This window comes from Barbus barbus (assembly GCF_936440315.1).
Source record: "Barbus barbus genome assembly, chromosome: 11".
Classification (NCBI taxonomy): Eukaryota; Metazoa; Chordata; class Actinopteri; order Cypriniformes; family Cyprinidae; genus Barbus; species Barbus barbus.
This window is the reverse complement of record NC_136739.1, coordinates 5843115-5857519: the sequence shown is the minus strand read 5'-3', so window position 1 is coordinate 5857519 and position 14405 is coordinate 5843115. Positions and strand designations below refer to the sequence as shown.

Genomic DNA, 14405 nt, shown 5'->3' with positions numbered 1-14405 from the left:
GTTCTAGTGGTTTCTGAGATCCTTGACTCTGATTGGTCAATCATGGCATGCTGTGGTCAAATATTTTTAACGCTATACTGTGTAATATATAAGTCTTACCAAGTGCTCCGAAGAAGTCATTTCCCAAAAACGGAAAGCCAGGTCGGTTTGCTAAAACAATCATACGGAAATCTGGATGCATGGGAATAGCATTAGGCCTTCCGTCTGCTTCCAGTGGATCTGTGGAAAACAAAGAACGATTCCTGTTTTAAAAACTGTCAGTGATGGGTTTGTGACATGGAACGTGTTTGATCTTCTCGGCCCATTTCACCTGACACTATTCTTCTTCCATCTGCCAGGATCATCTCCCCGCTCTCCACCAATGTCTTCAGGATACAGGTGACATTTGTGGGAGCTTTATCAGCTTCATCTATTACCAGGATATGTCCCATCTTCACAGCTTTAACCTTTAGAACAACAGACGAGAGCACATTTTTATTCCATTATTTCATTCTTCCATCAAGCTCACTTACGTTAGGCAATGCTTCTTGCAACAAAGAAGACTTTTTTTTGTTTTTAAACAAAAGTGAGAGTAAAGACATTATAGTTGTAAAATATTTTATTTCAAATAAATCTTATTTTTTTTACTTTCTATTAAAAAAGCATCTCGGAAAAATTATATCAAGGTTTCCATAAAAACATTAAGCAGCAACTGCTCACCTGAAATACACCACCGTTTAATGTTCAGAGTCAGTAATATTATTATAATTTTTTTAATTAACACTTATTCAGCAAATATGCATTATATATGTCTTTACTAACACTTTTGATCTATAAAAATAAAAAAATTGATTTGTATTTCAAATAAACGCCATTATTTAGAATTTTCTATGCATCAAATAATGCTAAAAAATGTTTTGCATTATGATTTCTACAAAAATAATCACTGTTTTCTGTTTTCAACTTTGATAATAATAATAAGATTTGTTAACTTGAGCATGAAATCAGTATATTAGAATGATTTCTGAATGTGACACTGAAGACTGGAGTAATGATGCTGCAAATTCAGCTTTGACATCACAGGAATAAATTACATTATAAAATATATTCAGTTAGAAAATTGCAATTTCAAACTGCAATAATATTCTACACGTTTACTGTTTTTACTGTATATTTGATCAAACAAAAGTAGCCTTGATGAGAAAGAGACACTTCTTTCAAAAACATCCTGCAGACCCCAAACTTTTGAATGGTAGTGTACCGTTAAGACTTTTATATGTAAATTACCTCTCTTTTGATTGGCTAACCTCTTGGATGTGAAAATGACTGTTCAATTGTTTAAACAAAGGAAACAACCAACATTTTGCAACAACCAGCCCCGACTAAAATATTTTATGTAAAATCTTTACATTTAATTTGGTAATGAGTCACGTTAACTCCTATGATGTTGCAAAAACATTTAAAGTGCCCATATTATGGGTAATGGTTTTGGGAGTCCCCAACAACAGGTTGACATATATGCAAGATAAAAAACACCTTTATTGTCTTATAATATGCATATATACAGTATATATGCATATTTTTACCTTATTGCTCAAAGACTCCCAAACGATTTGCTCAACGATTCATTTTTCCAAACCCCTCCTTTGCGTAACGCTAAGCTGCGGTGATTGGTCCGACCTGTTTCATTTTCATTTCATCATGCCTGTACTGCCTGACGCCTGTTTCACACATGCTCCGTCTGCAGTGCGTCTGCAGTCCGTGTGCGTTACAGAAGCAGCACGGACTCATTGTGCTTTCACACAGCACAATGTATGCGGTCCGCTCCTGATCCGCGGCTGTTTACCACAAACACAATCCTGCTGGAAAAAAAACAATAGAAGCCCAATAGAAACCATCACAGAAATTTCAATGGTTTCCATTAAAAGACCAAACCATTAGCTTTTTCCAGTAAAACCATTACAAAATTCCTTTTTGTAGTGTGTTTTGGGCATTTTTCCAATCGGATTTAACATCCCACCAATAGAATCCATCACATACCAGTAGGCACCATTATAGTTTCCATTAAAACCAATACAATTCCCATTATAACCATTCAATTTTCTATTGTGTTTTGGGAAGGGTTCTATTGTTTTTTTCAGCAGGGAACATTTATCCATTATTTTGATTTCAAATCCAAACTGAAAGCGCTTTTTCAGCATTGTGATCCTCTTTTATCAGTTACACAATCTTTCATAGACATATTCACGTTTAAAATGATAAACAACGTATTAAATACATTTGGCTTCTAGATTTGTATAATAAGTTGCTCAAGCAAGTGGAAACACAGCATACAGCCTACTTTTCACAAATATTTTCAATTAATATTTACCACTGACAGAAACAGTCGGCTCTCGTGCCTTTTACATTTAAATCTTTATTACAAACAGTCCTGCGGGTCTTAAAGAACTTTGTTTTTCTACCTCCACAAGACACAAGTGCATACAGTGGTGTGAAAAAGTGTTGGCCCCCTTCCTGATTTTTTATTTTATTGCATGTTTGTCACACTTTAATGTTTCAGATCATCAAACTAATTTAAATATTAATCAAAGATAACACAAGTAAACACAACATGCAGTTTTTGAATGAAGTTTTTTTATTATGAAGGGAAAACAAAATCTAAACCCACATGGCCCTGTGTGAAAAAGTGTTTTTATTTGAATTTAAAATAAAAAAATCAGGAAGGGACACTTTTTCACACCACTGTATGTTGCCTTGTTTATCTAAAAGTGCACTTTTATTTGTTTTAAACCTAACCAAAAAGCCTGTGAAACACAGTAGACTTCAATTATATCTGTATATTGTGAAATTACTACATTTCCATGTCAATACATGTTAATTTTTACCATGAAGAAAGCGCTGTCACTTTAATTCAGCCCGTGCAGCACAGCAAAAATAGACTCGATGCGGAAACGATCTCTGTACTGCTGCAGACACACCGCTCCTGGAACACACTGCCGGACCACAACCGCGTGCAAACGGAGTGTGTGTGAAACAGGCGTGATAAAGCAGCGTTTGTGAGCGCAGTGCTGTTTTGTGTACAGCCGTTACTGGGGAAACTTTTCTCTTTTACCGCTCCAAAAGCAGCACCTAGTGGCAAAGGATGAATTTACATTTTCATTCAGACCAACGCGAAAAGACCAGCAAGTGGGAGGGCAATATGCTAATGTTTCATGTTGACGTCAACATGAAACGGCTTGGGATTCGTTTAAAAAACGACTCGTTTCAGAGTTATACACGGTGCATTTTCAGATTTAAAACTTTGCAGGATGTTTTCATTCACTTTACACACTGCATGAAAGGTAATTTTAAAAAATCCATAATAGGGTCACTTTAACTGAATCGAATGGAATCAGATCATGACTTGCTGAACTGTAATCAATCTGAATCATGGGACGCCAACAGATTCCAATACTGACAAATGCTACTGATGCTACTGTCACACAAAACAGCTTGGTTTCCACGCTTTCCTTTTCCAATATCTGAACCATTGCACTCCATCTCCAGATCGTCTTTATTCCGAAACAGCAAAGAGAATCGGAGTTAATGGAGAGCTGAAGATTATAGCCGTGTTCAGCTTGTTTTCATCACCTCTGACATGCAGGTGATATTAGCGCCTGTTATTTACAACCCAAAGCTGAAAGGTGGTTTGCGGAGAGCGAGGGGTGTTTTCTTGTTGCTTTTATCCATCAGCCCGGCACAATGCGAGACCATTTGGAAGCATTGATATCAGATGAGGAGTCAGAAGGGCCTTCAAAGCCTAAAGACTATTTATACCCTGAGAGCTGCCGCTGGGTGCTAATTGAGGGGCCAAACTCAGAGTCACAGCCTGCTTTTCATCTCCCTCCACCTTGTATTGAGCAGAGACATCGTTAAAAGCCTTTTGTAGAGAACACCCGCAACCCTGCTTCACAAACAACGTCTAAATGCCACCATCACGCTAACAAAACAACAGGTCGACTTCAGAAACGAGCAGCATGGAGGTTTATAACACACTGTCCTTGAGGTCATTCATTAATTTTTAACGCTTTTTCCCTCATCTGTGCTGGGGCGTCCTCCGGGTGTGAGCTGGCAACGTGTTTGTCCTCGCTGGAGCAGTGGTCTGGACCATCTGCTGATAGATGTATAAATATCACTATGCAAAGTTTACACTTCACATGACTGATTTTCAGGAGATCACAGGACACCCAGAACCACTGAGGTGGTCAATCTTATATTTTTGTTTGGCTCTTGGCTCATTATGCTTTGAATTGTGGCTGATATCAGATTTGGACATGGTTCTGAACTGACTTTTTTTGCACAAAAGAAAGCATGCAACATGCTGTCATACGGAAAGCCACTGAAATTAGTGTTTATATGTTCATTTGCAAGGTGATGTGCCATGGGAACCAGAACATTTGTGCACAGGCAATAAGGAGGATAAAGACCAGGATGAGTAGATAATATTTAAATACAATATATTGCCAAAAGTATTGGGACACCCCCTTCTAATGAACAGGTTTGACTACTTTAGTAATTTCCAGGAGTACAAATCTAAACGTTTAAGCATAAAATTATATTCTAGGGAATTGTGCGTTTCTAATTTTATAGCAACAGTTTTGACAGGCCTATTCTATTCTATTTCTATTCTAACATGACAATGTCTCTGTGTATATGGAAATACACTTTTTAAATACATGAATTATGTTTCCATCTTTGTTGCCACAGTTTTGTAAGTGCCTTTTTCTGTTCTAAAGAAGGGGGTGTCCCAATACTTATGTCCATATAGTATATGTACATGTTATTGGTGTTTGGTGATGAGTTTTTGGTTCAAAGTCTGCATTTAAAGTCACACCAGAGGTGTTCAGCTGGGATCAGGACTTGGCTTTCTGCAGACGAGTCAAGTTCTTCCACACTGACTGAATCAATCATTTATTTTTGAATCTTGCCTTATACACAGAGACGTTGTCAAGTTAGAATAGAAAAGGGTCCTGTCCAAACTGTTGCTACAAAATTAGAAACACACAATTCCGTAGAATATCACTATATGCTTAAATAAGACTTTTAATAAGACTTCTTAAATAAGACTTATTAAGATTTGTACTCATGGAAATTACTAAAGTAGTCAAACCTGTTCATTAGAAGGAGGTGTCCCAATACCTTTGGCAATATAGCTTATTTACATTACAATCCCTCAAGTTTTACTTGTACAGAGCTGTTGCCGTAATACTTATACCTCACTGTCTCTCCGCTGACTACCATCATGCCTATCTTCCATATTAACTGAGTGACCAATGAACTACTGGTATGTGAAAACTTTAGGTTCCCATCAGGGCAGAATTGTGACAAATGTCGATCTAGAGTGACGTAAAAGTTGCATGAATTGCAAAACATCAAACCTACATCTGATTTAGTACCACACATGAAAGTGGCCCAAATCAGTGACCCAAATTGTGCCATTCACGCTGTTATGGGGGGGGGGAAACCCCAGATCTGGCCTTGGTCACATATGAGCAATTTTTTTTTCCTGCTGTCTGAACGTAAGGGAAATAAAAACCTCAACTGAAAGTCATACAAATGCAGCTCCTCATGTGAAGCGTAAAAGAGATGGAACTGATTCCAGTAGAGATCACATCAACACCAAAAAACAGTTCATATTAAAAATCTAAATTATATATATATATATATATATGTGTGTGTGTGTGTTTGTGTCATTACACTCTGTAAAAAGAGTTCATATGTTTTATCTCTTCCCTTAGGAAAATTTACCATGGTTTTATTATAGTAAAAGTTGCTGTCTATGGAGGGTTAGAAAGCTCTCAGATTTCATCAAAAAGATTAAAATTTAATTTATTCAAATTCATATTAATTTGTGGTCTAAAGATGAAAGAAGGTCTTACAGATTGGAACGACATGAGTAATTAATGATATAATTTTCATTTTTGGATGAATTATCCCTTTAACAATGTGCTTTAGTACAATGGCAATATAAAAGCTAATTACAACATATCAAATATTTCACTACTATACACAATGTAAATGGGTGTTTATACATGAAAGTATAAATCTGTCTTTATATTTCAGGAAGAGGGCCCCTAACAAGGGAACATTATATTTGGGAGTCTTTGGCATCAGAAAGTTTGAAAACCCCCGTTTTTGAACAAAGACATAGAGACTAAACCCATGTCTGTGTGGGCGGCTCACTAGGTTTGAATCAGAACCATAATGTCAGAGGTGAATACTGACCAATGGAGAGTCTTCATAGATGATGATGCCATCTCTCACAGAGGGCTGCAGTGTTAAAGTCTGGACTGTAGTGTCTCTGTTGAGGCATACAAGATCATAGATTAGACTGTTTTTTATCATGAACATCATGCATGCGCTGTAAATGGTGACTCAGTTCATAGTTAAATCATAGATAATATCTCTAGAGAGTGAGATGATTTGTGGATTCATACTTATGGGTCCTATAGAAGTATAAGGTAAACTGACCTAAATTTAGTGTGATGGACAGAGCGCTGTTGAGTTCTTGTGCAGGTTTGAAATGTGACACATATCTCTGTGGGCTTAGTGGAAAGGAGAATCCCTGAAGTGATTACTTTAGTCTAATTTAAGATTTCCATAATCGCTAACCAGGCCATAATGCATGCGAGTTTGACTTTGGTTTAACTTTCAAGATGACATCAACCTCTGCACCTCATAGATGGGTTAGACACAGTGGCATCTTATGAGTTCCCTTGACTTTTCCAATTGTTTGTGATATATGGATAACAAATCAGATTGCACTTACAAAGAAGTTGGCAGATTAGCAGCTGAGGATGACTAAAATGCAGTTTCTTTTACATGTCTTTTTCAGGGCTGGAAATCACTATTTTAAATTTCAGATAAACTACTGTTTAAAGCTTTGGGGGCAGTATGTTTTTATTTTGATTTTATGAAAGAAGTCTCTTATGGTCACCAAGGCTGCATTTATTTGATAAAAAATACAGTAAAACACTGACATTGTGAAATATTATTACAAATTAAAGTAACAGTTTTCTATTTTAATATACAGTATCTCACAGAAGTGAGTACACACCTCACATTTTTGTAAATATTTTATTATATCTTTTCATGTGACAACACTGAAGAAATGACACTTTGCTACAACGTAAAGTAGTGAGTGTAAATTTGCTGTCCCCTCAAAATAACTGAACACACAGCCATTAATGTCTAAACCGCTGGCCACAAAAGTGAGTACACCCCTAAGTGAAAATGTCCAAATTGGGCCCAAAGTGTGAATATTTTGTGTGGCCACCATTATTTTCCAGCACTGCCTTAACCCTCTTGGGCATGGAGTTCACCAGAGCTTCACAGGTTGCCACTGGAGTCCTCTTCCACTCCTCCATGACGACATCACAGAGCTGGTGGATGTTAGAGACCTTGCGCTCCTCCACCTTCCGTTTGAGGATGCCCCACAGATATTCAATAGGGTTTAGGTCTGGAGACATGCTTGGGGCTATTATCATGTTGGAATACTGCCCTGGGGCCCAGTCTCTGCTTCAGTATGTCACAGTACATGTAGGCATTCATGGTTCCCTCAATGAACTGTAGCTCCCTAGTGCCGGCAGCACTCATGCAGCCCTAGCCCATGACACTCCCACCACCATGTTTAACTGTAGGCAAGACACACTTGTCTTTGTACTCCTCACCTGGTTGCCACCACACACGCTTGAAACCATCTGAAGTTTATCTTGGTCTCATCAGACCACAGGACATGGTTCCAGTAATCCATGTCCTTAGTCTGCTTGTCTTTAGCAAACTGTTTGCGGGCTTTCTTGTGCATCCTCTTTAGAAGAGGTTTCCTTCTGGGATGACAGCCATACAGACCGCTTTGATGCAGTGTGCGGCGTATGGTCTGAGCACTGACAGGCTGACCCCCCACCCCTTCAACCTCTGCAGCACTCATACGTCTATTTCCCAAACACAACCTCTGGATATGACGCTGAGCACGTGCACTCAACTTCTTTGGTCGACAATGGCGAGGCCTGTTCTGAGTGGAACCTGTCCTGTTAAAGTGCTGTATGGTCTTGGCCACCGTCCTGCAGCTCAGTTTCAGGGTCTTGGCAATCTTCTTATAGCCTACACATCTTTATGTAGAGCAACAATCCTTTTTTTTCAGATCCTCAGAGAGTTCTTTGCCATGAGGTGCCATGTTGAACTTCCAGTGACCAGTATGCAAGAGTGAGAGAGATAACACCTAATTTAACACACCTGCTCCCCATTCACACTTGAGACCTTGTAACACTAACGAGTCACATGACACTGGGGAGAGATGGCTAATTGGGCCAAATTTGGACATTTTCACTTAGAGATGTACTCACTTTTGCGGCCAGCGGTTAGACATTAATGGCTGTGTGTTATTTTAAGGGGACAGCAAATTTAGTTATACAAGCTGTACACTCACTACTTTACATTGTAGCAAAGTGTCATTTCTTAAGTGTTGTCACATGAAAATATATAATACAATATTTACAAAAATGTGAGGGGTGTACTCGCTTCTGTGAGATACTGGATATTCCTGTGATACAAAGCTGAATTTTCAGCATCATTACTCCAGTCTTCAGTGTCACATGATCCTTCAGAACTTATTCTGATATGCTGCTCAAGAAACATTTATTTTATTATTATCAATGTTGAGAATAGTGCTGCCTAATATTTGTTTTTTAGGATGCCTTGATGAAAAGAAAGTATTTTTTAATTGAAATATTTTGCAACATTATAAAAGTTAAAACAAACTAATTCTTACTGATGCCAAATTTTTCAATGGTAGTGCATTTTAACATATTCAGTGACTGTGAGAGCCCTGTTATAAGCACTTTATACTTTATGCTGGCATTAGAAAATACAGATGAATATTTAACTGTGACAAAACAGCTTATGTCATGTTGGGCAAATTTAATCAATAAATTTATATTTTATTTACTGTACATCCTCACAGTCCAAAATATCACGGACGAGGCCCCAGTATTTTGTCTAACTAGGGGACCAGACTGATAACTGAAGAAAAACCACAGCTTTTTTAACATTTTCTGCTCTTTTTGGCAGTTTTAGAGAGGGATTATGAAATGAATACATCTAGTTTTGTGTTTCACAGAAGAAAGAAAAATAATAACAGGGTTGGAACAAGGTTAAAGGTAAAAGGAGAACTACTTTAATTGCAATTCTTCAAAGGCAAAAGTACAACTTAAAAGTTCCCCCTGCCCTGTCGACAGGTGTCCTAATTTATCAGGATTAAAATAGCTCACTCGAGCCTCAGAGAGGAGATCTTTTTATTTCAGGCACTCGGTGAGTCTGCAAAAGCAAGTTTCACCTTCTAATAGAAAACACTAATATGATGCATCCGTGTCCAGATGTTTATCGTTCTGATGAATAAAAGTGTCCTCTCTTTTTTCTCTGTTCTATTCATTTACAAAGAGGATACATTACTCACTTATTCACTAAAGATGAAAAGCTGCATGTGATGTCAGCGGATATGGGCCATTCCCGGTGTGGCCTCGTAACCAGGTTCTAATTGAGTCTACAGGAGAGTAGTTTCTGATAATAGGTCTTCCTTTCTGAGAGGGCTTTATTTGAGAAGAACTCAAGGGACTTTTTTATTTTACCTATGAAGCTGAAGATATTCTCTCGGTCTATTCATCAGATGCAAGAATCGATCAACAATCTTGTTTTTTCCTACGCCCTGTGAACAGAGTAAGAACATAGATTAGAAATAGATCGCCTACGAATGAAAATATATCATTTACTCATTCTCATGTCATTCTGACCCTGTATTATTTTCTTTCATCTTATTTCTAATGATGCTGAAAATTCAGCTTTGCCATCACAGGAATAAATTACATTTTAAAATATATTAGGATAATATAGTAACACTTTAGTATAGGGACCAGTTCTTTCTATTAACTTGTTGCTTATTCGCATGCACATATTAATATATTGGATGTTTATTAGTACTTATATAGCACATATTGTGCGCAACCATATTCTACATCCCTAATCCTACCCAATACCTAAACCTAACAACTACCTTACTAACTATTAGTAAGCAGCAAATTAGGAGTTTATTGAGGCAAAAGTTGTAGTTAATGGTTTGTTAATAGTGAGAATTGGACCTTAAAATAAAGTGTGACAGAGAATATTACAGTAATATTTCACAATACTGTTTCTACTGTATATTCAATAAAAAAATGTAGCCTCAATGGACATAAGACACTTCTTTCAAAAGCATACAAAAACTTTTGAAGATTAGTGTATTCACAGTTCCCCTATATGTCTAGCACACATTCATGTGTTCTGTGTGTCAATAAATCTATCCATCTAAACTGAAGTGACAGCAGTCAGGACGCCCACTCTCTTTCCATACACAAACGCAGTAAAGCCTCAGGTCTCAAGTTCAGAGTGTGGGCGAGCGCCTGGGCACCGTAGGGCACACTGAGCTTTAGTTCACACTGTAGCTGGTGGGCAGATGCTTTACAAACGCAGCTGTGATTCATGGCATGACGCCACCGCTCTGGGCTAGTCTGCTCTTGGTATCGGAGTGGACAGACGTCTCTGCAGACTGCTGTCCTGAGGATGGGAATCCTCATTTACCTGGTTGCCCACAAGAAGCAGGTGTTCCCCCAACAGGAAGTCCTTCAGCATATCCTGCATCACCATCATGTGCTGTGAACAAACAGACAAAACATTTTATAGTAAATGAATCCTTTACTATAAAAGATTTATAGAGCAGTAAGTAGTTAAAGCTGGATATAAACAAAATCTTTCTTTAAAGCAAAAATCCAGGTTACAGTAAAACTTACGATGGAAGTAAACCAGGACAGTGTTCAAAAGGGTTTAAAAGGCAACATGTAAAGTAAACATGTAAACCCCTTTTTTGAATGGTAGTGTAAATGTATGATATTGATCATGTGAATCTTTGAATATGTGTTTTTTTTTTTCTGAAACCATGCTGGAGATCATTAGCAAGTTTATATGTCAGGCAAGTGCTGCTATCAGATGAACACAATCGGAGTTACATTAAAACATTTCCTGGCTCTTCCAAACTTCAAAGTGCCAGTGAACGGGAATCGAGATTTTAAAGCCCAAAAAAGTGCATTAATCCATTATAAAAATACTCCGGTGGGTTAATAAATCAATGTTTTTGTGTAAGAAAAATATCCATCTTTAAAACTTCATAAACCGTAATCTCTAGCTTCCACTAATTGTCGTACACACATTCATGAGACAGTGGCATCCAGCGGATGATGTAGGATGTAGGTGTAGCATAAGCTCTGGTGAGAATATGCTAGTGTCGCGAGAACAATGCTTTGTTATCAGCAAAGGAAAACCTGTCTCCACTTGGCTTAAATCAAAATCATCCGACATTTTTCTTTACAAATCCTCATTTTATACTTCTAATTAGTGACCGGTGTTTTGTTTTGCTCTCTCTTCCGCACTTCCGCGTTCATCACTGTGTTCAACTACGTCCTACATCATCTGCTTTTTAAATATGGATATTTGTCTTACAAAAACACATCAATTCACTTCAGAGGCCTTCAAAATCTTAAAAACATTCACTGCCATTATAAAGCTTGGAAGAGCCAGGACATTTTTTAATATAACTCTGATTGTATTCATCTGAAAGAAGAAAGTCATGTACACCTCGGATGGCTTGAGTGTGAGTAAATCATGGGGTAATTTTCATTTTGGGTGAACCATCCCTTTTGTTAAAATAAAAAATTCAAGTGTTTTCACAAAGTGGCCTCAGACTATTGTGGTCCACTATATGTCATGTGACCTGATCTACCTCATATTACTCCTGCAGTAAAGCATGAAAACACACAAGCATCAATTATGCCTGAGAGGGTCACCTACATTTTACAGACACACAAAAGCTGAATAGATAAAAGGGAGCAGAAATGAATTCTGGTTCGGATATGACACAAGGAATTGAATTTTCTGTATATGAGGCTGCAAAGACACAAAGTGCTTTTTCAGTATGATACGGACAAATGGATGATGCTGTTCGCTGCAAACACACATTACACAACACGAGAAATGCGAGCGGACACAAGAGTTTGCCATATTGGGGGGAATGTGTCCCCATTTCCGCCTCAGTGGACTACTGTACTTCTCCTTCTAGTGCTCGAAAGACAAAAAGCAGGTCATGGAAAAGTGGGACAAGAGTAACTTTATTGCCTCCACCTCTTTCTGGGCCTCTGAAAGGAGGAGAGAGGTGGCAGTGAGGGAGGAATATCTGGGTCATCTCTCAGCAACTGAGCATGAGACAAAATTCCACACATACAGTGTGGCAGCAATACTGAATGTTACCATCGGCAACACTTCATATTTTGTTATTACTGCATTATATTATGGTAAATACATTTTATGGTTGCTACACTACTGTGTCCAATGTTTCAGAATTTTTTTTTTTTGAAACAGTATTTGAAACTTTTTTGGAAAACAGTCATTTTTGTTTGTAGAGTCTATATGATTATATCTCCAGTTGTGGATGAGAAACAATGTGGTTTGATTGAGAAGTACGAGGCTTAACTTTGAATACTGAACATGCCGTAGTGAGAAGACCTTCAAATCCCTAATAATGAAGTATGATTACATCCTGATTGACTTTGAAGCTGTTGAGATCTTGCTGTACTTGTGTGTGTTAGCCAGTGTTCTTTTGTGGGTCCTCTCTGAGATCTGACCTTTGAGCAAAACACCCAGCTGATTTACAAGGCTTAGACAGAGACAGACAGAGACAGGCTGAGCTTTCCTCATTGCCAGACCCAAACCATTTTTGGCAGCCTGTGTGATTATTGTGGAAACCGCAACTGCAATAATCACAAACATTTCTTCTGACCATGTTATTAAAAAGCAGGGCTGGTGGGTAATGTGGTATGTATGTGCAAATATGGTGTAAGTGTCGGTTGCCAAGCAACACTGCATCTTGATGTTTTAATATAGAATTCAACTAGTGTGTGTGTTTGTATCTGCTATTCTATTCTATTCTATTCTATTCTATTCTATTCTATTCTATTCTATTCTATTCTATTCTATTCTAACATGGCTCATCCAATCAGGTTTGTATGTTTTTCTGTTTTATGTTATTTGATTGTACCTTAAGTCTTATTTATAATAATATATATTTATATATTAGTGCTGTCAAAGTTAACATGTTAATAACGCATTAACGCAAATTCATTTTAACGGCACTAATTATATTAACACGCGATTAACGCAGCGCTCATTTTCTGTTTGACCCGTGGCAAAGCCCGTAGTTGGAGATATGGAAATGCAAAGTGTTGCCAACTTAGCGACTTTGCAGACCCCTTTAGCGAGTTTTTTTTCCCCTTCTTCAAAAAAGCACCAAGCGACAAATTTTTAGGGTTTGCCCAAATTTTATTTAGTTACTGAGACTCTTATTTAGTTACTCGCGCACACCTCTCTCTCGGTCTCTCTCTCTGTGCGTGTGCTCTGTTCAGCGTCAGCGAGCGACGGAGAGGAGCAGCGCTTTCAGTTAAACACCAATATTATGTTGCTTCTCTAATTTTACATGCAAGTATAGCCGAAATCACAGCACAGTTATTGTCATTATCGTATGTGTATTTGATTTCATCAGACGATGACTTGATTATCAGGATTTTTGTTCAGATTAACATCTTTGAAGGGAGAGCTGGTTATGTACTCTTAATGGGTCGCGTTTCAATCACTATTTGATATTCATTCCATTGTCTGACAACAGAAACAGTAAAATATATAAATGAAAACAGTTTTATTGAGAATTTAGCTGCATTAAAATACAGTATGTGGGCACAGAGAGAGAGGCAAACAAATGTAATAATAAATAAATGTACTGTACATTCTATGACCTTTGAAACATGGTTTCAATAATAATAAAACATACATTTGCATAAAGCATCCATATTTGTCCATGCTGATTAAAGTATTAAAAACTAATTTAATGTATGTGTATGTATACACGTTTTCTTTCTTGCCTTGCTGCATTAAAGGGATAATTCACACACACACATGCAAACACACACACACACACGCAAACACACACGCAAACACACAACAACTCTTATCAAGAAACAGTAACAGAGGTTTTTAAATGAATGAAGGAGTAAATGATGACAGAATTCCATTCCTTTAAATTAGCAGTGCAGCTCATGAGGCTAAAGATATTGTGCTTTGTGGCTCCATACTGTGCAGAGAAGAGGATGTTTCCTTCCAGTAATGGGCAGATAATATAAATATAGGGCAGTCGTGGCCTAATGGATAAAGAGTTGGACTTGTAACCTGAAGGTCGTGGGTTCAAGTCTCAGGTCCGGCAGGGATTGTAGGTGGGGGAGTGAATAACCAGCACTCTCTCCACCCTCAATACCACGACT

At 37.8% G+C, this 14405-nt stretch overlaps 1 protein-coding gene across 1 annotated transcript in view; it reads right to left on the bottom strand.

Annotated features, from left to right (window-relative positions):
• LOC306876667 (von Willebrand factor A domain-containing protein 8-like) overlaps positions 1 to 14405 on the bottom strand; it is a 114064-nt gene that overhangs the window by 55900 nt on the left and 43759 nt on the right. Inside the window, exons 20-24 of the mRNA XM_079428008.1 lie at positions 10627 to 10698; positions 9642 to 9718; positions 6244 to 6319; positions 311 to 446; positions 100 to 219 (exon numbers count right to left, since the gene is read on the bottom strand). Coding sequence (XP_079284134.1) covers positions 100 to 219; positions 311 to 446; positions 6244 to 6319; positions 9642 to 9718; positions 10627 to 10698 — 481 coding nt within the window. The remainder of the gene's footprint in view (positions 1 to 99; positions 220 to 310; positions 447 to 6243; positions 6320 to 9641; positions 9719 to 10626; positions 10699 to 14405) is intronic.